The sequence below is a fragment of the Schistocerca cancellata genome, chromosome 5 (assembly GCF_023864275.1).
Source record: "Schistocerca cancellata isolate TAMUIC-IGC-003103 chromosome 5, iqSchCanc2.1, whole genome shotgun sequence".
Taxonomy (NCBI): domain Eukaryota; kingdom Metazoa; phylum Arthropoda; class Insecta; order Orthoptera; family Acrididae; genus Schistocerca; species Schistocerca cancellata.
Window position 1 is genome coordinate 325,121,082 of NC_064630.1, and position 24,202 is coordinate 325,145,283.

Below are 24,202 nucleotides of genomic sequence, written 5' to 3' on the forward strand. Positions count from 1 at the left end.
CCAGTCTATTGATTGAAGGGAATAATGAAGAAAATCTTACTGCATCTGCAAAAGATATTACAAAAGGAGTGTCTGAATGGTTCACCAGAAACAGGATAATAGTTAATCCCCAAAAAACTGTACTAATGAATTTCCACACTGATCAATATAAAAATCCGGCACAACCTGTAATACGTATAGATAACCAAAACATTAGTTCTGTCAATGAAACTAAACTTCTTGGGGTTCATATCCAGGAAAATCTTAAATGGAATACTCATATCACAGCCCTAAATTCAAAACTAGCAAAAATGAGCTATGTGGTAAGAATTCTCTGCAACAGTACTAGTGCAGAAACAGTTAGGGCTGTATACTTTGCTCGTGTACATTCAATACTGAAGTACGGTATCATTTTCTGGGGAAATGTACATCAGGCCATAACAGTTTTCAGGAAACAAAAGGCAATTACAAGAATAATGAAACAAGTGAGCAGCAGAAAATCTTGCAAACCTTTCTTTAAAGATCTAAAGATCCTACCCCTTCCCTGCATTTATATACTGGAAATAGTCACGCATGTCAAAAAAAGCATACTGAGAAAAGAAAACCTTTTTCCTCAAAACAAAAGTGTCCATGATTACAGTACCAGGTCAGACAGTGACATACATGTCAATCATTGTAACACCACATTATGCCAAAAAGGTGTACATCATGCAGGAACAAAACTTTACAACAGATTACCAAGACATATAAAATCTCTTACTGAACTACAAAGCTTTAAAAAGTCTGTGACATCCTACCTTCTGAAAAACTGCTACTATTCAGTCTCACAGTATCTTATGCAAGAAAAATGTAATTTGTATCTTTAATTGTAGAAATAAGTTATCCAGTATTTCAAAAATTTGTAATTATTAACTGTATAGATCCAATTTGTCATAAAAATTTATAAAATTTATGTTTGATATTTGAAAATCCAATAGCCAAAAAATGTTTTCTGTCCAATATCCTGTGTACAATATATGTACTTAAAAAGAGATTTATATGGACAAATAAATAAATAAATAAATAAATATATAGTGTGTAAAGGCGAAGTGAAGGACGGGATACAAATTTTAGTTGTGTCGCCAGTGTAAAGGCGAACTGAAGGACGGGATACAAATGTTAGTTGTGTCATGGGTTTCGCATGTGATATAGGAAGTACACATTCGAAAATGTCGTACTGATACTAGTGCTGGGAAACGAAAGAAGACCCAGCTAGCACTCAAGCTTATTTCAAGGTGGATATTGAGTTTACGTTCAGTTGAAAATTCAAGATTGAAAAATCAACCTGTTACACAGCTTGTTTCAAGGTGGGTATTGAGTTTAGGTTCAGTTGAAAATTCAAGATTGAAAAATCAACCTGTTACACAGTTTACATCAAGCTGTAAAAATTTAGCTTGAATTAAAATAATTTTCCCAAGCTTGAAATAAACTGTAATTTCCCTGGAAGGCTGTACAGCAAATGCGCGCGCAGCATAGCTTCCATAGACGTCCACAGGAAGCGCCACAAGCGTTTATAAGCCGTGACGTAAGGGTGTTGTCGTGTGTGACGTCATGACGGCGCGGAGTTTGGTTTGAGTGTGGCTGTCTCCAGTTCTGTTTTATCTTATTTTATTTACTTTTCTGAGCCTTGCTATGTTTACGGCCATTTTACCTTTGTGACGCGCGTTAATGGTTGTGGTTTGTTGACAAGTTTGTTTTATACTAGAAAAAAGTTCGGTACGTTAATGTTACAAATGTTAAATATTACGTAACGTAAAGTTACGTTTACGGCCATTTTACCTTTGTGATGCGCGTTAATGGTTGTGGTTCGTTGACAAGTTTGTTTTATACTAGAAAACAGTTCGGTACGTTAATGTTACAAATGTTAAATATTACGTAACGTAATTAATTAGGTTCAATAAATTCAGATTAATATTTATATAGCTTAAAACAAGCTGTAAATACCAGGCTGTATTCCACGTGTGTAGATACAGCTGGAGCCAAGCTTGATAAGTCAAGCTTGAAATATAGCTTGAACTCTGCCAACTTTGATGTTTATTTCAAGCTAGAATCCAGCTAACAGGCTTGAATATTCCAGCTTTGATCAAGCTTATATACTTGAACTTTACAGCTGGAAACAAGTTTGAAACCGGCTTACTGTGCTATCTGGGGATCGACAGCTGAGAAATTTCTATTACGTACTTCACAACACGAAAATACACATATTGGTGTAATAAAACAGCGAAATGTGTCAAAATAGTGAAATACAGTGAAAGAAGCAAATGGAAAAGTGAACTTACCACACGGAAAATCGAGGAATAACCGAAGCTCGCCTAGACAGACAGTAACGAAAATTACATACCCACAAACAGAAAAATCCATTTCTATAAACGAAAATAAGACAGTATAAATTGTCCTACAATAACAAACTAATACTCCAAATTACCTCAATATCATTGCGAATAATTTTAATGTACAATGATAGCGCTTATCCGGAACACAGAACTGTTTTATTATCTATGCCTCGAAGTGAAGACATTATTATCTATGACTAATGTATGACGTCATTGGTCAAAGCCGACGGGTTGTATCCTCTGCTTCACTAGACCCCACACCCATAGCATATGAAGTAAATGCAGCGTGTTCACGTTCTCTCTTCTTCTCTTTTCTTTTATTACTGTCACGATTGTTCTCTGCTCCCCAGTGACCTAATTGTTTGCATATATTACACGGAAACTTCGGTTTTAATTGTGACTTCGTCATCTTTACTTGCTGAATACTTGTTTGCCGTTTTTTGTTTCAGAAACGACGAAAGCTGCGCTTCCATTAATGCCTTGTTCACGCAGTTCAATAGTACAGAATTTTTCAAGTAATAAATTCAAGCTTTGCTTTTCTATCGGTATCGTATCCCAGAGATCCTTAAAATTGTCGTAGTCTTTTCCCAGTGTAGACAAAATTCGACCATTTAAGATTCTTTCAGATAGCGTATTTTCTTCATGTTTTGCTAATTCATCGTTCAAGTCCACGAATAACTTTTGCAGTTTGGCCACATGTGCACTAATATCTTCCGTTTCATCACGTTTAACACGGAAAAATGTTCCAATCAACATATTCAAACGCTGAGTACTGCTACGTCAAATCGGGCGCGTAATTTGTCCCAGATTTCTTTAGCATTCGTGCACCTTAAGACGTGTTCTGCAACGGGTTTACTTAGCGTACTTGCTATAAGACTTGCTGCCTTTGCGTCGTCCTTGTGCCATTCCACATACGCTTCTTTTTGTGCACTTGTCGCATCTTGCGGCAACTCTACACGTTCACGCGTACCGTTAATATAATATCATCTTCTAATCCATATGAACGCAGCCCCATAGAGATATGCCATTTCCATTTGGCCTAGTCCTCAGGTCTTTCCCAGATAGCACAGTAAGCCGGTTTCAAACTTGTTTCCAGCTGTAAAGTTCAAGTATATAAGCTTGATCAAAGCTGGAATATTCAAGCCTGTTAGCTGGATTCTAGCTTGAAATAAACATCAAAGTTGGCAGAGTTCAAGCTATATTTCAAGCTTGACTTATCAAGCTTGGCTCCAGCTGTATCTACACACGTGGAATACAGCCTGGTATTTACAGCTTGTTTTAAGCTATATAAATATTAATCTGAATTTATTGAACCTAATTAATTACGTTACATAATATTTAACATTTGTAACATTAACGTACCGAACTGTTTTCTAGTATAAAACAAACTTGTCAACGAACCACAACCATTAACGCGCATCACAAAGGTAAAATGGCCGTAAACGTAACTTTATGTTACGTAATATTTAACATTTGTAACATTAACGTACCAAACTGTTTTCTAGTATAAAACAAACTTGTCAACAAACCACAACCATTAACGCGCGTCACAAAGGTAAAATGGCCGTAAACATAGCAAGGCTCAGAAAAGTAAATAAAATAAGATAAAACAGAACTGGAGACAGCCACACTCAAACCAAACTCCGCGCCGTCATGACGTCACACACGACAACACCCTTACGTCACGGCTTATAAACGCTTGTGGCGCTTCCCGTGGACGTCTATGGAAGCTATGCTGCGCGCGCATTTGCTGTACAGCCTTCCAGGGAAATTACAGTTTATTTCAAGCTTGGGAAAATTATTTTAATTCAAGCTAAATTTTTACAGCTTGATGTAAACTGTGTAACAGGTTGATTTTTCAATCTTGAATTTTCAACTGAACCTAAACTCAATACCCACCTTGAAACAAGCTGTGTAACAGGTTGATTTTTCAATCTTGAATTTTCAACTGAACGTAAACTCAATATCCACCTTGAAATAAGCTCGAGTGCTAGCTGGGTTCAAGCTTATCAATGCTGACCTTATAATCGCCGCTAGCAATCATGTTTCTTTACAGACATAGGATCATTTCAAATATTGTTTTAATTAAACTATGTTGTTTGCCTTTACACGTGTACTGGGTCCATAACCTGATGAAAAATATTGTGTTAAAGGCCAGGAAACATTTTATTAACTTTATAATTACACCCTGGATACGAAAAAAAAAACACATTTACTGAACGAAAACACAGAAGTTACACAACAGCAAAGAATAAAGATATTGACACCAGAGTCATGGAGCAGCACATAAAAATAGAGCTCAAGGAATTTTTTTTCCTTTTCTTTTAACAGCTGCAACACAGACGCTACTGATAATGTTTTTGTCCTAAACATATGGTGGAGTGCGTTTGCAGAGTTTAGCGCGTCGCCATAGATCCTAACCACCATTCATGCTGCTGAAGTGCTGAATCCCAGAATAACAGTACTCGGAGAAGCAAGTGTTTACCGTGTATGGCAAAACAATAACCCTGTAATGAAAAAAGTTTTTGAATACGTACCCGAGCCATTCGATTAAATCTTGTATTTACAGAAATTTAGAAAGCATCCTGTAGTTGAACTTCCGATATCCCAAATGTTGCCTAAACTCTGAGCATTGACATAGTGTTCTGTTAACGTCATCGATGGACGGGCTGTTTGAATACTAACGTTGTTGTTGTTGGTAATGTGAATCAGTCGGTCGCACTGCTTGGAAATAAAAGTATGGACCGAGATTAGTGTGTTTTCCGTTAGTAAATTATTTCTGGGATTCGGTAACAACCATTATTATGAGCATCCCTATTCATGAACTGTCGAGTAATCCAACTGCTGCATGGAAAGAACTGTCAAAAAATCAGAAAGTCATAAAAGTTCAAACGGGTCCACCGAAACCTATGATACCAGATGATAAGGTCAGCAGAAATTATGACGATAATGCAATTAGCTGTACCGCTGAATACATTGCTGTTTTGCAAAGTAGCATGTATAATATTTTTCTATGTCTATTGTGTACAAGCTGGTCGAAGTATACTTATCCCAGCCTTTATTTGCTTGTTGACCATCCGTAGACAATATGCGTTTCTAGCAGTAGCTGGTAGAAAAGGGAAATTAAACACGGCGACCAAGTGAAGATTTTGTAATTGCCGACCGAACTGTTCGCAGGCAATAACTGATGTGATCATACTCAGATAATAGGCACTGTAAATAAAGCTCAAAACGGTACTAGAGGCATGTATCATGTAATTTTAGTTTTGGTGTTACAAGCACGAAAGTGCTCGTGTATGCGTTCATTTATCATATGAATGTATGGATACATAAATACTGCTTAACGCTGTAGCCTATAAAAATCACCGTTGTTGAAATTAACATTATTATAATTTTGTTTTATCTGTTGTGAGCAGTGTACTTAGTGTTATGTAGTAGGCCTATAAATCTTAACATTCATAATTTAAAGTTCATATAAAAGAAAATGGTGGTTGAACCAAATTTAATTACGTTAACCGGTGCAACTTTTTGACTTCAGTAAAGTGTAGCACAGTTGTTACTGAGACAATGCTCTTCTTGTGCTGGCCTTTTGGTGTGTGAAATACTATTAGTCTAGCCCTATACTTTTTACAGAGTTGTTATTTTTGTTTATGTTGCCTGTGCCAAAATTCAAAGGTCTGTGGTAGGACATACTTGATATTCTGTTGTTTACATAAAATCGTAGGTCAGTTGCATGTTTTTTCAGACTTTTTCTTGCCATGCACTGCTTATATTTGTGCAACACCTCTGAACGTAGTGTGCCTCCTAGTAAAGAAATGTATCCTCACTTTCTCTCTGTCATTTTTTTCTCTCCATTCTTGCTGAGGGAGATTTTAGTATATGCACCATGTAACACAAATGCTCCCTTCAGTCCTGGATATATAGTTTGGTATTGTGTTTTATGTATATATAAAATGCTGTGGACACTCCTCCAATAACTACTTTTCACAACTCTTTTAAATTCCCAGTAGTACATCATACAGATCTATTGAATAAGAGGGAAAAAAAATCTAAATGTGAGGGTCAAATTTGATATTTCATCATGAAAGAATGGCCTCATTTTTTTAGAGTGGACATTCTTCCACCCTATCTTCAATGTTTGTTAATTATTTTACGTTAGTTTCAGGACGTATATTGTGTATTGTTATAATTCTCAGGTAGTTGGATTGGCATTGCAGTAGTATAAAATTGGCTACCATATGAAGTCTGGCACTGTTCAAATACCATTCAAAATTAAAATAATAGAGAGTGTTTCTTCAGTGATAGTTGCATTAGCCAGCAGTAACAAAATACAAACTTTCATTTATATCTCCAATTAATATTTGAGAGTAGAGTCTCCTTATACTGGAAGTCACCTGATGGTTCAGATAGTTCATCCTAGAGATCATTGTCATTTGCGACACACATTTCTCAGTCTTTGAAAAGAAATTGAAATCTTTAGGTGTCATATCAAGACTGTGTGGACACTAGACTACATCAGGCATTCAGAGGTATTTTCTTTTTGGAATGATTGCTTTACATTTCCATGGATTGTAACACTTTCATTCTGCAACTTGCCTCTTTGGTTGCACAAAGCAGTAAAGATGTTGATTAGCATGATATGCACACTCTCTGAACACCAGAGGGTTTCCATTAGTAATACATGAATGTCACCTCTCAATTCACAGTTTGTGAGTCTTACTTTATTTATTCACCACATGAACAAGACCACAGTACAAACTATTCTAGACATGCTATTAGTTCATATGCATGAGATCAAATATTCAGGCAGATGGAAGTTACTCTGTACGTTTTCTGTGGTTTTCTTGAAACACTTAAGCACATGCTAGGATGGTTCTGTAATAAGGACATGGTAGACCATGTGTGCTTTCCTTATGGACCACCTGCCTTATCCCTGTAATGGGTGTTATGTATTATGTGTGTTGCATATTTTGAGCTATCAATTTGCATTGTATTACCTTGACCATTCATGTATCACTGTGATGTGATCCTTGGAATGAATAAAGATAAATAAATAATGGTCAGCAACAAAAGCAAACAACAAATGATTAAATAAAAAGTAGCACATGTGTATGAATATTTTGCATTTTTCAGATGAAACTCATGTTAAAGGAGGTTTGTCACAATTGTTTACGAAATGCTTATTGAATGTTTAATATATAGGTAATTGCTTAGTCAGAGAACACTATTTTCATATGTATTGTACATTACTAAAAGTATCTGAAAAGCAGATTGTTCCCTTTCATACCAGCTCTCTTATTAGTTCCATCCTACACAATTTTTGATCTATTGGAGTAGATCATAAATTGCCGGTTGTAGAGTTTCTTGGCGTCATGAATTATATTGGCCAGGTTTTTCTTGATACAGACTACAATTATCACAAAAAACTTATTGTCTCTAGTTTTACTGTATGCAGGTAGCAGCCATTTATTTTTGCAAGGCACTCTTATTCCTAAAGTTAGCTAGTTTTTTTTAAATGTCCTTTTGTGTTGATGTTGTATAGGTGGGGATTTTATTGGAAACACCATGTCGTAATGGTGCTACAGAATACTCATAAATTTCTCGTTCTTACTGTCAGTAACATTGGTATAATAGAGACATTTCCAGCCAAATTTGTTGAGCAGATGGGTGACAATTGCTAAATTACTTTTGTTGCCTACAGATCTTTTGTAGACATATTGTAATATTTGTCTGCTTAGGGCCCAGATATATTTAGCATAGTCATGATCTGATAAACCATTAAAGGTCTTGTGTAATTTGTGAACTGATGCCACACCTACATCAACAAAAGACCAGTACTGGCAGAAGAGATAGTAGCTGTTTTTCTTATAGATTTGTTTTTCATGTTTTCCATGTTATAACTTTTTAACTTATTATTTGTTGTTGGCAAGTTGTGATCTCTCTTAAGAAATCTTCAGGGTGTTTAACTGTTGTAAGTATAAACAAAAGGAGCAAGTAGAGGAAAGTGAGTGGTAGGGGCCAGCCACCAGCCAACCATAGTTCATTCTCGAGTGCAACAGGTTTGCTGTGTTGCCTGTTTTTTAGGTATGTGCAGTGCCTTGTGAAGTGTGGCTGCCCCTCACCTCTTGCCACTGCAATCTGTCAATCGCAAAGTTATTTTAATCTGAGTATCACTGCTTCTGCTGTGGTTGTTCTTGTTCTTGTTGTCATCATCGGTCCAAAGACTAGTTTGATGCAGCTGTCCAAGCTAGTTTGTCATATGCAAGCCTCTTCGTTGCCTTAAAAAAGTAATCAAAATTATGCCTCTTGAACAAACATTATTAGAAGAAACAAAACTGGCATTCTACAGATTGGTGCGTGGAATGTCAGGTCCCTTAATTGGACAGGTAGGTTAGAAAATTTAAGAAGGGAAATGGATAGGTTAAAGTAGATATAGTGGGAATTAGTGAAGTTCCATGGCAGGAGGAACAAGACTCCTGGTCAGGTGAATACAGGGTTATAAATACAAAATCAAATAGGGGTAATGCAGGAGTAGGTTTAATAATGAATAAAAAAATAGGACCATGGGTATGCTACTACGAACAGCATAGTGAATGCATTATTGTAGCCAAGATAGACACAAAGCCCATGCCTGCCACAGTACTACAAGTTTATATGCCAACTAGCTCTGCAGACGATGAAGAGATTGAAAAAATATTATGATCAGATAAAAAAAAAATTGAGATAGTGAAGGGAGACGAAAATTTAATAGTCGTGGGGGACTGTAATTCAATAGTAGGAAAAGGAAGAGAAGGAAAAGTAGTAGGTGAATATGGAATGGAGGTAAGGAATGAAAGAGGAAGCCACCTGCTAGAATTTTGCACAGAGCATAACTTAATCATAGCTAACTCTAGGTTTAAAAATCATGAAGGAAGATTGTATACGTGGAAAAGGCCTAGAGACACTGGAACACAGAGATTTAGGAACCAAGTTTTAAATTGTAAGAGATTTCCAGGGGCAGATGTGGATTCTGACCATAATCTGTTGGTTATGAAATGTAGATTAAAACTAAAGAAACTGCAAAAAGGTGGAAATTTAAGGAGATGGGACCTGGATAAACTGAAAAACCAGAGGCCGTAGAGAGTTTCAGAGAGAGCATTAGGAAATGATTGACAAGAACAGGGGAAAGAAATATAGTAGAAGAAGGATGGATGGATTTGAGAGATGAAATAGTGAAGGCAGCAGAGGATCAAGTGAGCAAAAAGACAAGGGCTAGTAGAAATCCTTGCGTAACAGAAGAGATGTTGAATTTAATAGATGAAAGAAGAAAATATAAAAATGCAGTAAATGAAGCAGGCTAAAAGGAATACAAACATCTCAAAAATGAGATTGCCAGGAAGTGCAAAATGACTAAGCAAGGATGGCTAGAGGACAAATGTAGGGATGAGGTATATATACTAGGGGTAAGATAGATACTGCATTCAGGAAAATTAAAGAGACATTTGGAGAAAAGAAAACCACTTGTGTGAATATTAAGAGCTCAGATTGAAAACCAGTTCTAAGCAAAGAAGGGAAAGCAGAAAGGTGGAAGGATTATATAGAGGCTCTATACTAGGGCGATGTGCTTGAGGGCAATATAATGGAAATGGAAGAGGATGTACGTGAAGATGAAATGGGGAATACGATTCTGTGTGAAGAATTTGACAGAGCACTGAAAGATCTATGTCGAAACAAGGCCACAGGAGTAGACAACATTCAATTTGAACTACTGATAGCCTTGGATGAGCAAGATGTATGAGACAAGCGAAATACACTCAGACTTCAAGAAGAATATAATAATTCCAATCCCAAAGAAAGCAAGTGTTGACAGATGTGAAAATTACCAAACTATCAGTTTAATAAGGCACTGCTGCAAAATACTAACACAAATTTTTTACAGACGAATGGAAAAACTGGTAGAAGCCAACCTTGGGGAAGATCAGTTTGGATTCTACATCTACATTTATACTCTGCAAGCCACCCAACGGTGTGTGGCGGAGGGGACTTTACGTGCCACTGTCATTACCTCCCTTTCCTGCTCCAGTCGCGTATGGTTCGCAGGAAGAACGACTGCCGGAAAGCCTCAATGGACGCTCAAATCTCTCTAATTTTACATTCTTGATCTCCTCGGGAGGTATAAGTAGGGGGAAGCAATATATTCGATACCTCATCCAGAAACGCACCCTCTCGAAACCTGGACAACAAGCTATACCGCGATGCAGAGCGTCTCTCTTGCAGAGTCTGCCACTTGAGTTTGCTAAACATTTCCGTAAAGCTATCATGCTTACCAAATAGCCCTGCGACGAAACGCGCCACTCTTCTTTGGATCTTCTCTATCTCCTCCATCAACCCGATCTGGTACGGATCCCATCCTGATGAGCAATATTCAAGTATAGGTCGAACGATTGTTTTGTAAGCCACCCTACGGTCGCAGGTTCGAATCCTGCCTCGGGCATAGGTGTGTGTGATGTCCTTAGGTTAGTTAGGTTTAAGTAGTTCTAAATTATAGGGGACTTATGACCTAAGATGTTGAGTCCCATAGTGCTCAGAGCCATTTGAACCATTTGTAAGCCACCTCCTTTGTTGATGGACTACATCTTCTAAGGACTCTCTCAATGAATCTCAACCTGGTACCCGCCTTACCAACAATTAATTTTATATGATCATTCCACTTCAAATCGTTCCGCACGCATACTCCCAGATATTTTACAGAAGTAACTGCTACCAGTGTTTGTTCTGCTATCATATAATTGTACAATAAAGGATCCTTCTTTCTATTCCGTAGAAATGTTGGAACAGCAGGCAATACTGACCCTATGACTTATCTTAGAAGATAGATTAAGGAAAGGCAAACCGGTGTTTCTAGCATTTGTAGACTTAGCGAAAGCTTTTGACAATGTTGACTGGAATACTCTCTTTCATATTCTGAAGGTGGCAGGGTCAAGTACAGGGAGCGAAAGGCTATTTACAATCTGTACGAAAACCAGATGGCAGCTATAAGAGTCGAGGAGCATGAAGGGGAAGCAGTGGTTGGGAAGGGAGTGAGACAGGGTTTTAGCCTCTCCCCGATGTTATTCGATCTGTATATTGAGCAAGCAGTAAAGGAAACAAAAGAAAAATCCAGAGTAGGTATTAAAATCCATGGATAAGAAATAAAAACTTTGAGGTTCACCTATGAAATTGTGATTCTGCTAGAGACAGCAAGGACCTGGAACAGCAGTTGAACGGAATGGACAGAGTCTTGAAAGGAGGATATAAGATGAACATTAACAGAAGCAAAATGAGAGTAGTGGAATGTAGTCAAATTAAATCAGGTGATACTGAGGGAATTAGATTAGGAAATGGGACGCTTAAAGTAGTAAATGAGTTTTGCTATTTGGGGAGAAAAATAACTGATGATGGTCGAAGTACGGAGGATATAAAATGTAGACTCGCAATGGTAAGAAAAGTGTTTCTGAAGAAGAGAAATTAGTTAACATCAAGTGTAGATTTAAGTGTCAGGATGTCTTTTCTGAAAGTATTTGTATGAATTGTAGCCATGTATGGGTGTGAAACGTGGACAATAAATAGTTTAGACAAGAAGAGAATAGAAGCTTTCAAAATGTGGTGTTACAGAAGAATGCTGAAGATTAGATGGATAGATCATGTAACTAATGAGGAGATACTGAATAGAACTGGGGAGAAGAGGAATTTGTGACACAGCTTGTCTAGAAGAAGGGATCGATTGGTAGGACATGTTGTCAGGCATCAAGGGATCACCAATTTAGTATTGAAGGGTAGCGTGGAGGGTAAAAATCATAGAGGGAAACCAAGAGATGAATACACTAAGCAGATTCTGGAGGATGTAAGTTGCAGTAGTTACTTGGAAATGAAGTTGCTTGCACAGGATAGAGTAGCATGGAGAGCTGCATCAAACCAGTCTCTGGAATGAAGACTACAACAACAACAAACAAACAATCCTGTGTATTCATTAGATGAGTTTCTAGTTTTAGTACACTCGTATGATGAAAGACCATCTGTCTAAAAATATATGAATCTCAGATCTTAGACTGTGTCACGAACTGTAAATATTTGAATCTCAGATCTGAAGACTGTGTCACAAACTGTAAATTCCTTAATCTATGTATTGCAATAGCAAATTGTTTTTATGTATAGGCCAAGTATGTAACATTTTTCTTTCAATTTAGAAAAAAGTTGTGTAGATAGTAATGCCAAGCAATAACATGTAACTCTAGTAAGCAAGGCTCCGACTTATCCAGAAGACAGGCACAAAAAACCTTTTTTTTTTTTTTTTTTTTTGCTATCGGTTGATGTTGGATCAAAATAAATAAATAAATAATGTTATGAATATTCCACATGGAAAAAATATATCTAAAAACAAAGATGATGTGACTTACCAAACGAAAGCACTAGCAGGTTGATAGACACATAAACATACACACAAAATTCAAGCTTTCGCAACCAACGGTTGCTTCATCAGGAAAGAGCGAAGGAGAGGGAAAGAAGAAAGGATGTGTGTGTATGCGAGTGTATACCTGTCCTTTTTTCCCCCTAAGGTAAGCCTTTCCACTACCGGGATTGGAATGACTCCTTACCCTCTCCCTTAAAACCCACATCCTTTCGTCTTTCCTTCTCCTTCCCTCTTTCCTGATGAAGCAACCGTTGGTTGCGAAAGCTTGAATTTTATGTGTATGTTTGTGTGTCTATCAACCTGCTGGCACGTCGATAGACACACAAACAAACACAAACATACACACAAAATTCTAGCTTTTGCAACCAACGGTTGCCTCGTCAGGAAAGAGGGAAAGACGAAAGGATTTGGGTTTTAAGGGAGAGGAGTCATTCCAATCCCGGGAGCGGAAAGACTTACCTTAGGGGGAAAAAAGGATGGGTATACGCTCGCACACACACACATCCTTTCGTCTTTCCCTCTCCTTCGCTCTTTCCTGATGAAGCATGACATCTCTGCCCAAACTCTTTGCCTCTGTATATGTCTGCTTGTGCCTGTATGTGTGTGGATGGATATGTGTGTGTGTGCGCGCGCGAGTGTATACCCATCCTTTTTCCCCCCTAAGGTAAGCCTTTCTGCTACCGGGATTGGAATGACTCCTTACCCTCTCCCTTAAAACCCAAATCCTTTCGTCTTTCCCTCTCCTTCCCTCTTTCCTGACGAGGCAACCGTTGGTTGCGAAAGCTAGAATTTTGTGTGTATGTTTGTGTTTGTTTGTTTCTATCGACTTGCCAGCACTTTCGTTTGGTAAGTCAAATCATCTTTGTTTTTAGATATATTTTTTCCCACGTGGAATGTTTCCTCCTATTATATTCATCTTTGTTTTTAGATATAAATAAATAATGTGAATTACATAATTTGAACCTGTACTCAAACCATGGTCTCCCTGTACAACTTTTTTCCTTCCACTACTAAATTGACAATGTCTTCTGTTTTCTCCAGAGGATGCTCTAATTTTCCTATACTTGATATCTGTTGTTCCCCTAATTACATGCATTTATCTTCTAACCATTCCTGCTTAGCCATTTTGCACTCTCTCTCTGTCCCGTTATTTTGACATCTGAATTTCCCCTTGCGCCCACTACATTTGCTCTTTTTTTTTAATACATATTTTCTCCTTTCATTAATTAAGTTCAATATTGTCTATATTATCCAGGGATTTCTACTAGACTTTGTCATTTTTACCTATGTGAACCTGTCCTACCTTCTTTATTTCATCTCTCAAAGCCACCCATTTGTCTTCTATATGGTCCTGTCTCCTGTTACAGTCCACCATTGCCTATGTTGTCTCTGAAACCCCCAAGAACTTGCTTTTCCTTCAGACAGTAGAAACTCCAGGTTGGAATATCAACAGTATTAGGAAAAGGATAAGCACACCTCATTCACACATGGGTCAGTTCCTTGAATTTATCCAAGTCCCATCTTCTTAAATTCTTACATTTTCACAATTTCTTCTATTTTAACCTGCAGTTCATAACCGATAAATTGTGGCTGGAGTTAACATCTGTCCCTGGAAACGTCGCATAATTTTGTTTCAGAATCTCCGTCTTACCATTTTATAATCAATCTGAAGCCTTCCAGTGTCCCCTGGTTTCTTCCACGTATACATCCTTCTTTCATGCTTCTGAGATGAAGTGTCAGTGATGATTAAATTATGTGTGTGTGTGTGTGGTGGTCTTCAGTCCTGAGACTGGTTTGATGCAGCTCTCCATGCTACTCTATCCCGTGCAAGCTTCTTCATCTCCCAGTACCTACAGCAACCTACATCCCTCTGAATCTGCTTAGTGTATTCATCTCTTGGTCTCCCCCTACAATTTTTACCCTCCACGCTGCCCTCCAATACTAGATTGGTGATCCCTTGATGCCTCAGAACGTCCTACCAGCCGATCCCTTCTTCTGGTCAAGTTGTGCCACAAACTTCTCTTCTCCCCAATCCTATTCAATACTTCCTCATTAGTTATGTGATCTACCCATCTAATCTTCAGCATTCTTCTGTAGCACCACATTTCGAAAGCTTCTATTCTCTTCTTGTCCAAACTATTTACCGTCCATGTTTCACTTCCATACATGGCTACACTCCATACAAATACTTTCAGAAATGACTTCCTGACACTTAAATCTATACTCGATGTTAACAAATTTCTCTTCTTCAGAAACGCTTTCCTTGCCATTGCCAGTCTACATTTTATATCCTCTCTACTTCGACCATCTTCAGTTATTTTGCTCCCCAAATAGCAAAACTCCTTTACTACTTTAAGTGTCTCATTTCCTAATCTAATACCCTCAACATCACCCGACTTAATTCGACTACATTCCATTATCCTCGTTTTGCTTTTGTTGATGTTCATCTTATATCCTCCCTTCAAGACACCATCCATTCCGTTCAACAGCTCTTCCAAGTCCTTTGCTGTCTCTGACAGAATTACAATGTCATCGGCGAACCTCAAAGTTTTTATTTCTTCTCCATGGATTTTAATACCTACTCCGAATTTTTCTTTTGTTTCCTTTACTGCTTGCTCAATATACAGATTGAATAACATCGGGGAGAGGCTACAACCCTGTCTTACTCCCTTCTGAACCACTGCTTCCCTTTCATGTCCCTCGACTCTTATAACTGCCATCTGGTTTCTGTACAAATTGTAAATAGCCTTTCGCTCCCTGTATTTTAACCCTGCCACCTTTAGAATTTGAAAGAGAGTATTCCAGTCAACATTGTCAAAAGCTTTCTCTAAGTCTACAAATGCTAGAAACATAGGTTTGCCTTTCCTTAATCTTTCTTCTAAGATAAGTCGTAAGGTCAGTATTGCCTCACGTGTTCCAGTATTTCTACGGAATCCAAACTGATCTTCCCCGAGGTCGGCTTCTACTAGTTTTTCCATTCGTCTGTAAAGAATTCGTGTTAGTATTTTGCAGCTGTGGCTTATTAAACTGATTGTTCGGTAATTTTCACATCTGTCAACACCTGCTTTCTTTGGGATTGGAATTATTATATTCTTCTTGAAGTCTGAGGGTATTTCGCCTGTTTCATACATCTTGCTTACCAGATGGTAGAGTTTTGTCAGGACTGGCTCTCCCAAGGCCGTCAGTAGTTCCAATGGAATGTTGTCTACTCCGGGGGCCTTGTTTCGACTCAGGTCTTTCAGTGCTCTGTCAAACTCTTCACGCAGTATCATATCTCCCATTTCATCTTCATCTACACCCTCTTCCATTTCCATAATATTGTCCTCAAGTACATCGCCCTTGTATAGACCCTCTATATACTCCTTCCACCTTTCTGCTTTCCCTTCTTTGCTTAGAACTGGGTTTCCATCTGAGCTCTTGATGTTCATACAAGTGGTTCTCTTATCTCCAAAGGTCTCTTTAATTTTCCTGTAGGCAGTATCTATCTTACCCCTAGTGAGATAAGCCTCTTGTACCAGGCAGCTTCCTCTTTCATTCCTCTCTCCTCAGTCCATGTAATTGTACAATTTTTCCTTCTCTTCCTTTTCCTACTATCAAATTCCTCACCACAGTTAAATTTTCATCTCACTTAGCCATCTGAATAATTCCATTTGTACATATAGTAGACAAACATCCTGTATATTAACTTCCAATGTAGTAAATTGTTTGATGTTTCTCATTGTGTAAGGAGTTATTAAAAAGCTTGGAACAGATACCGAACTTTTGTTCTTTGCAGACTGTTGGAGATAAACACATTGTACAAAGAACTGAACTCAGGCTTGTCGAAAATTGTTTGCATTCGCATGAAATGTTCCATCTGTAAAATCATAGGGACAGTCTTTTTCTCGTCTTACGCAAATCAGCTGGTAACTGTTTACTGATGTACAAAATCTAGTTTCCTTGATGTATTTTGTCTCCTTGTTTTTCTTTTTTTCTATTGTCTTTGGTGATGTAGCTCCATCCTCCATGGCTTTTAAATTGTGCAGCAGCTACTACCTCTGCTAGCAATTCATAACTAGACAAGTGTGGAATGCTTGCAATCATTATCTGCCATCATTGAAGATTATACTTATGGGAAAAGATTTTAATTTCATGCAGTATTATTCTGTTTCTCAGTGGGATCTGTGCTCAGCAGCTCTTGATTTCTCAAGTTCTCAATTTTTAATGTATATTAATTGAAGTGTACATAGGGATAACAGTCAAAGTCATCTAAGGTCAAATTTTAGCTTTCACTGTCATCTTGTTATAGAAATGAAGAACTTCCAGGCTGTGAAACTTTAATGTGATATTGTAGTGCCTGTGTTGTTAAGAACAACACTGCAGCGTTCCTTCGTACATGCATGTATCATTCTTCTTAACAAGACAAGTGCTGCAGTATCATATTTATCGGCTGACACCGGGCAGCAGCTTATAATTAAGATGTCCTCCCTGTACAGGAATTACATAATATATGTATGAGTGCAGGTTGTGATGCAGGAATAACAAGATATGGAAGTTTGGGTCCAGCTGTGAGCTGTTCATAGTTGCCAAAGCTGTTAAGGCGACCAATCGCGTATAGTGGGAAATCTGGGTTCGAGTCCTCGTTGGGCAAAATTTTCAGTGTCTTCATTCCCTTACGCAGCTGATTGTTGCTTGTATTTGCAACTGCAAATACATTTCATGTGAAACCTTAACTTTGGGGATATGATCAATGCCCATGTAATTCAGGCTCTAAGTTTTTACATACTTTGGAAGAATGATCAAAGTCACAGTTTTCCTTTGGAAGATTGATCAGAGTCCACACATCCAGGCGTAAATTATTCATTGTTGTTTTTTAGTATTGTACACGGTCTTAGAATAACATTGCTAGTGCACTGTTAGTTGTACTGTAGCTTTCTTTTGAGACAGTGTTTGAAAATGGAGCTTTGAGTGAGAATACCGGCAATGACTATAAGTGTTCATATGGGAAATGTTTTGTAAATGCAACTAGCACAGAAAGAAATACATTGATTAAAGAGTTCAGTGAAATAGCATCTTATGATAAACAAATCTAATCAATGTGAAGCTTGTATTGTGCTGGAAACAAAAAAAGAATTCTGATGGAGCACAATATCGTGACTTCTCCTGCAGTTATAAAGTTAGGGTGTTAAGGGATCTGAAGACAGTTGAAATACCACAAAGTGCTTCTATCAATCCATGGCATTACAAACCGATGCCTCATCACTTTGAAATGTTCCCTAGTCAATAGAGGGAAAGCATACATCAACACTGTGGGTAAACATGGTTATAGGCCACACAAACGTAATGACGAAACAAGAGGCAAAAATCATGAATATATACAATCGCTCAAAGGGCGTACTGCTCATTAGAAGACCTTAATGTCAAGAAGCTACACCAGATGTTCTTAAACAAATTCCTGGATAACCCAGTGTCCTATGAACAATATCATGTAACTTTTGTGACAAAATATAAATTTTGGCTGCCAGATGACAACACCTGCAGCATATGTGATGTTGTCCAAGTTGACGCACAGATAGTGATGCGAAGGTTTCTCCCCAGGACCTGATTGAGAAGAGAAAACACTTATCTGTTTAAAATGAACTGCACAAATGAAAGACTGACAAGTTTTTTTGAAATAAAGCAGACTGGACAGGGGGTGTGTAGAAAATAAACAGAGTTGTAATTATGATGAATCATGAGAAAAAAAAACCACTGCCCACTATCTCAACAAGTTACTACCAACTGTCACTTTACTCATTTAATATATATTGCCGTGCTACAGCTAAGTCTTTGTTCTACACCTACGTCGAACCATGGCAAACAAAGTTTCAGATGAAGTTTGTTCTAAGCTATCGCATTATAGTACTGAAGTCATATCCAGCAATGTATGTGAATTTGGTGTATTCTGTGGTTTTTGCCCAGGACAGAACATGAACTACACTGTGTTTCATTGCCGCAAAATGACGCTGATAAATCATCAGAATGGAAGTTAGTACACAACAAGCATCAAACATTCGGCATTAAAACTTCGTCTACAGCAAATGTTTCAAGGTTCGTGAATGTAAACAATTTTGATGTACTTTGTTCTAGTAATAGTCTCACAGAAAGTGAAAACAATCGTAAGAAGAGTGTTCCGATAAACAATCAGGAAAAGGTTAGGTTTGATCTTCCAAAGCCACAGCGTTCAGTTAACAGCAATGAAAGTGGCAGTGGTGTGATCCAGTCTGCTGTGAGTGAAACATCAACAAATCGTCTTCCCATTTTCGCTGATAGTCATGGTAGAGGCATGGCTGATATAGTGAAAAGCAGTTTTAATGCTGCCGATGTTTGTGGAATTGTGAAGCAAGGTGCTAAACTTCAAGAAGTTGTAGCGGGGTGTGATCCTGAAAAAGTAAAAAACGAGTGTGTGATCTTAATAGGTGGCTCAAACAACGTTGCCTGCAACGAAGGGAATGATGTCATACAGTCGCTCAGGATGAAAATATCGGTGCTTCTTCAGTATAAGGTATTTGTTGTGAACATTCCAAAGAGACATGACTTAAACCCACAGTCCTGTGTAAATGAGGCTATCTCACAAACGAACTCTAAGTTAGCAAAGTTGTGTAAGCATTTTAACAATACTTGTGTTGTAGATATAAGCAGTTTTGGACGAGAATTATTTACAAGACACGGTATGCACCTGAACAGATCAGGAAAAAAAGCATTAGGTACCCTCTTAAAAACAAAAATATTGGAAGAAGTCCACAAATGTACCCCAAAGTTGGAACCAATCGCACTTAAATGGCTCCAGCCCTCAAGTCAGACTCGGTTTCAAACTCAAATGTTTCAGGAAATTGTTAGTAATGAACGTATTGTGTCTGTAGCTACAGATAATTTTTTAGGCAAAAGTTTACATCTGTCTCTAATTCCTAAGAAATGACAATTTTTCACCAAAATGTGGGAGGACTTGGTAATAAAGTAAATGACATTACTGTTCTGTTGGAGGAACCACAAGGAATAAAAGATACTGATGTATTATGTGTTAGTGAACATCATGCGAAAGACATTGAAAGGTTACAGCTAAGTGGTTACTGTCAGGCAGCGCATTACTCTAGAACCATCATGGAAAAAGGTGGAGTGGTAATTTATGTAAAAAATAACATATCTTACAATGCATTAGATTTAAAGAGCCATTGTATAGAGCAACAAATTGAAGTATGTGGTGTTGAGATTACTGTAAATGACTTCACAGCTGTAGTGTTAGCACTGTATAGATCTCCCTCAGGGAATTTGAATGTATTTCTTAAGCACTTAGATTCTTTATTATCCATTGTGTACTCAAAGTCCAAGAACTTCATAATTACTGGTGACTTTAATGTTAATTTTCTAAATGAGAGCAATAGTACAGCTGATTTAGTACATTTAATGGAGTCTTATAATCTGATGGCAATAGTAGATTTCCCAACTAAGGTTACTGTTAACAGTAAAAGTCTGATAGATAATATATTTATAGATAAGTCTAAATGCAATGAGATCACTGTACATCCAATCCTTGGCCTTTCTGATCATGGTGGTCAATTGCTTAGGCTCAATTACATCAGTGTGAGCAACAGTTCTGAGAATTCTTGGAAATCTTTTAGGATAATAACTGAACAGGGCCTTAAAAAATTCAATGACAGCCTAAAAGAGATAGATTGGAGCCCAGTTTATAGGGAAACAGATGTAAACAAAAAGTACAATTCATTTTTAAATGAATTCATGTCTGTATTTGAGTCCATCTTTCCCAAAAAAGTAGTTAGAAATAGTCATATAGGCAATGCCAAGAAGTCTTGGATCACTACAGGGATAATAACATCTTGTAGAACAAAGAGGATGTTATACAGTGCTCTCAGGATTTGTAATGATCCAAAGAAACGACAACACTACAAACTTTACTGTAGCATTCTCAAGAAGGTTATAAATAAATCTAAAAGTATGTGCATAAAATCAGAAATTGAAAGGTCAGAAAATAAAATTAAAACTCTATGGAATGTAATAAAGAGGGAAACTGGCAGGACAACAGGGAACATGTCTCAGGTAGTGATTAAAACAGGGGACAGTATCATAAAGGAACCTGAGTTGGTTGCAGAAATATTTAATAACCACTTTTTGAGAGCAGCAGAGAAGACAGGCTGTAATGGTTCTATAGAAGAATCATTGTCCCTCCTACAGAAAGCTATTAGCAACAGAATCCCACAGTTATCTTTACCTCCAGTTACTGTAAGTGAAGTCATAAGAGTAATTAGATCATTAAAAAATAAAAATTCCGCTGGTGTGGACAATATTTCTAGGAAAATACTGAAACACTGTTATAAATTTGTTAGTCCCATCTTATGCAACATATACAATACATCCCTACAAGAAGGGATTGTCCCTGACAGACTAAAGTTGGTTGTAGTGATTCCTCTCTTTATAAAAGGTGATAAAAGCATTGTTACAAACTATCGCCCAATATCCCTATTAACTACCTTCTCGAAAATTCTAGAAAAACTCATGCACAGGAGGATTGTAGACCATCTCAACTTCCACAGTGTCTTAAGCAAAAATCAGTTTGGTTTTCGTGCCGGTCTTTGTACTGAACAGGCAATATTCTCTTTCAGCAACCAAGTTTTGGAAGCCATTAACAAAAAAATGTCTCCAGTGGGTATTTTTTGTGATCTTACGAAAGCCTTTGACTGTGTAAACCACCAAATTCTCTTGAAAAAGGCAGAATACTATGGTTTAGGTGGCACTGTTGGCTTGTGGCTACAATCATATCTATAGGATCGGAAGCAGACTGTAATACTAAATGGCTCTTCTGGAGAACCTGCCTCGTCTGAATGGGGAACGATAACGTGTGGTGTGCCTCAAGGCTCCGTTGGGCCCACTGCTTTTCCTCATATTTATTAATGACCTTCCTCTTTGTTCTGAGACAAACAGCAAATTTACCCTGTTTGCCGATGATACAACAATTCTAATTGACGATTTGATTGATCATGATCTTGAACAAACTACAAGTACTGTTTTTAATGACATCTTAAATTGGTTCTCTTCAAATGGTTTCTCACTCAATGCAGATAAAACTCATTATATGAGGTTCCATACATCACAAAGTAATCTCGATGAAATTAACATAAAATGTAGAGATCAACAAATACAGAAAGTTGAAGATACAAAATTCCTGCGTGCTTACATAGACAGTAAATGTAATTGGTCAGTTCACATTCTTCATCTATGTAAAAAACTTAGCTCGGCAACATTTGCATTACGGGTAATTTCTTCAGTGGCTGAAGTTGACACCATTAAGGTTGCCTACTTTGGCTACTTCCACTCATTGATGTCATATGCTATCATATTCTGGGGGAACCAACCACTTTGCAAACAAAGTTTTCACCATCCAAAAAAAAGCAATCTGAATAATGTGTGGGGTCAATCAAAGACACTCTTGCAGGCACTTGTTTCGGAAGATAGGTATCCTAACAACTGCCTCACAGTATATTTTTTCCTTGCTGACCTTTGTGTGCAAAAATTATTCTACCTACCAAGACAACAGTAAATTCCATGGCTATAACACCAGAAACAAAAACAATCCACATTTCGAAATGAAACGTCTCACTCTGGTACAAAAAGGAGTTTACTACTCCAGCATTAAGCTGTTCAATGCTCTACCACTACATATCAAATGTGTTCATACAGAACTGCCAAAATTTAAACAACTTCTCAAAGATTACCTGACAGAGAAATCTTTTTATACTGTGGATGAATATCTGAAAGAAAATGTATACCATCACTGAACTTATTGTGTCTAGAAGTAGTTCAATTGATTTTATTGTGCATTGAGCGTTAGCACACTTTTCGTAACAACAAATTGGCTGTACCTGTATTTACTCTTGTAGGCCTTATCTGATTTAACTTTGTGCTCTTATCTTTAACCTTTATTTGAAACTCCTTTTTCTGTTAAATGGTTGTTATGGTATCTAGCTGACATTGTATCTATCTATTACTGTATTTATAGTATGTCTTATTTAAACTATGTACAATTTGGCATTGAATTGCCCTTTGTATTTATTGTAAGTGTAAATTGAAACCTGTACAATTTGACACGTTCCATATCCTTGTGATTGACTCACTAACTGGATCTACGGAACAAGAAATAAATAAATAAATAAATCTTGAAGCCTACTGAAGGAAGATTTGACCACAGCCACATAACTTTTTTAGTGTGACCAGAATATGGGCCTAGCAGACATAAAGACGGTTTTGTGAAGTGCCAAATGACTGGTATCCCGTAACTGAAAATGCAAGATGACTTCCAGAACCCTTTGTTGTAATGGAGTGTAATCCCTTGCAAAATATAGCAATTTGTAAATTTTGAAACAGTTTTGTGGCTAAGAAGCTCAACAATGTTTCAGTTCATTATCAGCTGGTGAAACCCATGATAAAGACAAGTGTTTTTTTTCGTAGCATTACAGACATTGTAACACTGGACTTGGATCATTTTGCCTATTTAATTAATGTTACTGTTTTGCATTATTAAATAGGAACTTTTGTCATGTTTAAAGTTGAATAATTAGAAAAAAATGGGTCATTCTAGGAAAGTCCTGGCAATAGTTCCTATGCTTTTAAATTTATTTCATATGTTTTAACAATTTTGATGCTAATTTTTACCTTGCAAAATTAATTATTTGTACTGCTATTAAGTTTTTTCACTGTTGTACTGCATTATTGTAAGTAGACCTAGTATTATGACAAGATAAAAGGTTGCTGTATTGAATATATCCTATATGTCAAGTATAAAAGTGATACATTGGTAATAATAATCAGATAAAAGAGCAGTTTCTAAGCTTTTAAATTTAATTGTGAATGAACTTAGATCACTTCTTGCAAATTTTGTCTTTTGTTCTATTGATATATTTCTTCATTGTCATTCTGCACTACTGTAAGTGGTTATTATGCCATGGTATAACATATAAAGTAGACAATAATTTAGGGGGTAAAATCTATAAATTATTTGTAATTAAAACTTGACACAGTCCTCAAAGCTTAAAATTTAATTTTCTCAGTATCTTCCAAACAGGACTTGAATTATTATTCCCATGTAATGTGAAATTGGTATTCTGCATAGCAGTTGGAAACAGTATGGGTGCACTGACTGCTGCAGTTGCTACTGCACCCACATAAAATCTTATATATCCCAGGGAACCTGAGGTCGTGACTGCCTATAAATGGCTGCAACATTTCCTTTATCTTCTCAGGTGGTCAGAAAATAGATCTTATACCTTGTCTTCCCCAGATTCTACATATTTTGCTAGAGGAGCACTGCAGAAAGGAAGGAGCACAATAGGTGATTCATTTCATGATTGTTCAGTATTTCTGCATTTTTGTTTCTTTGAAAGTGCCAACTTTA

At 37.2% G+C, this 24,202-nt stretch overlaps 1 protein-coding gene across 3 annotated transcripts in view; it reads left to right on the forward strand.

Moving 5' to 3' along the window:
* Positions 1–4,688: 4,688 nt before the first annotated feature.
* LOC126188867 (metallophosphoesterase domain-containing protein 1) overlaps positions 4,689–24,202 on the forward strand; it is a 68,500-nt gene continuing 48,986 nt past the window's right edge. The window contains exon 1 of one of the 3 annotated variants that reach the window (XM_049930517.1): positions 4,689–5,278. In XM_049930517.1, the coding sequence (XP_049786474.1) occupies positions 5,156–5,278 (123 nt within the window). In that variant the 5' untranslated portion in view covers positions 4,689–5,155. Of the gene's footprint in view, positions 5,279–5,399; positions 5,595–24,202 lie in introns of those variants that run through there. The other 2 variants (XM_049930519.1, XM_049930520.1) reach the window with 2 other exon arrangements.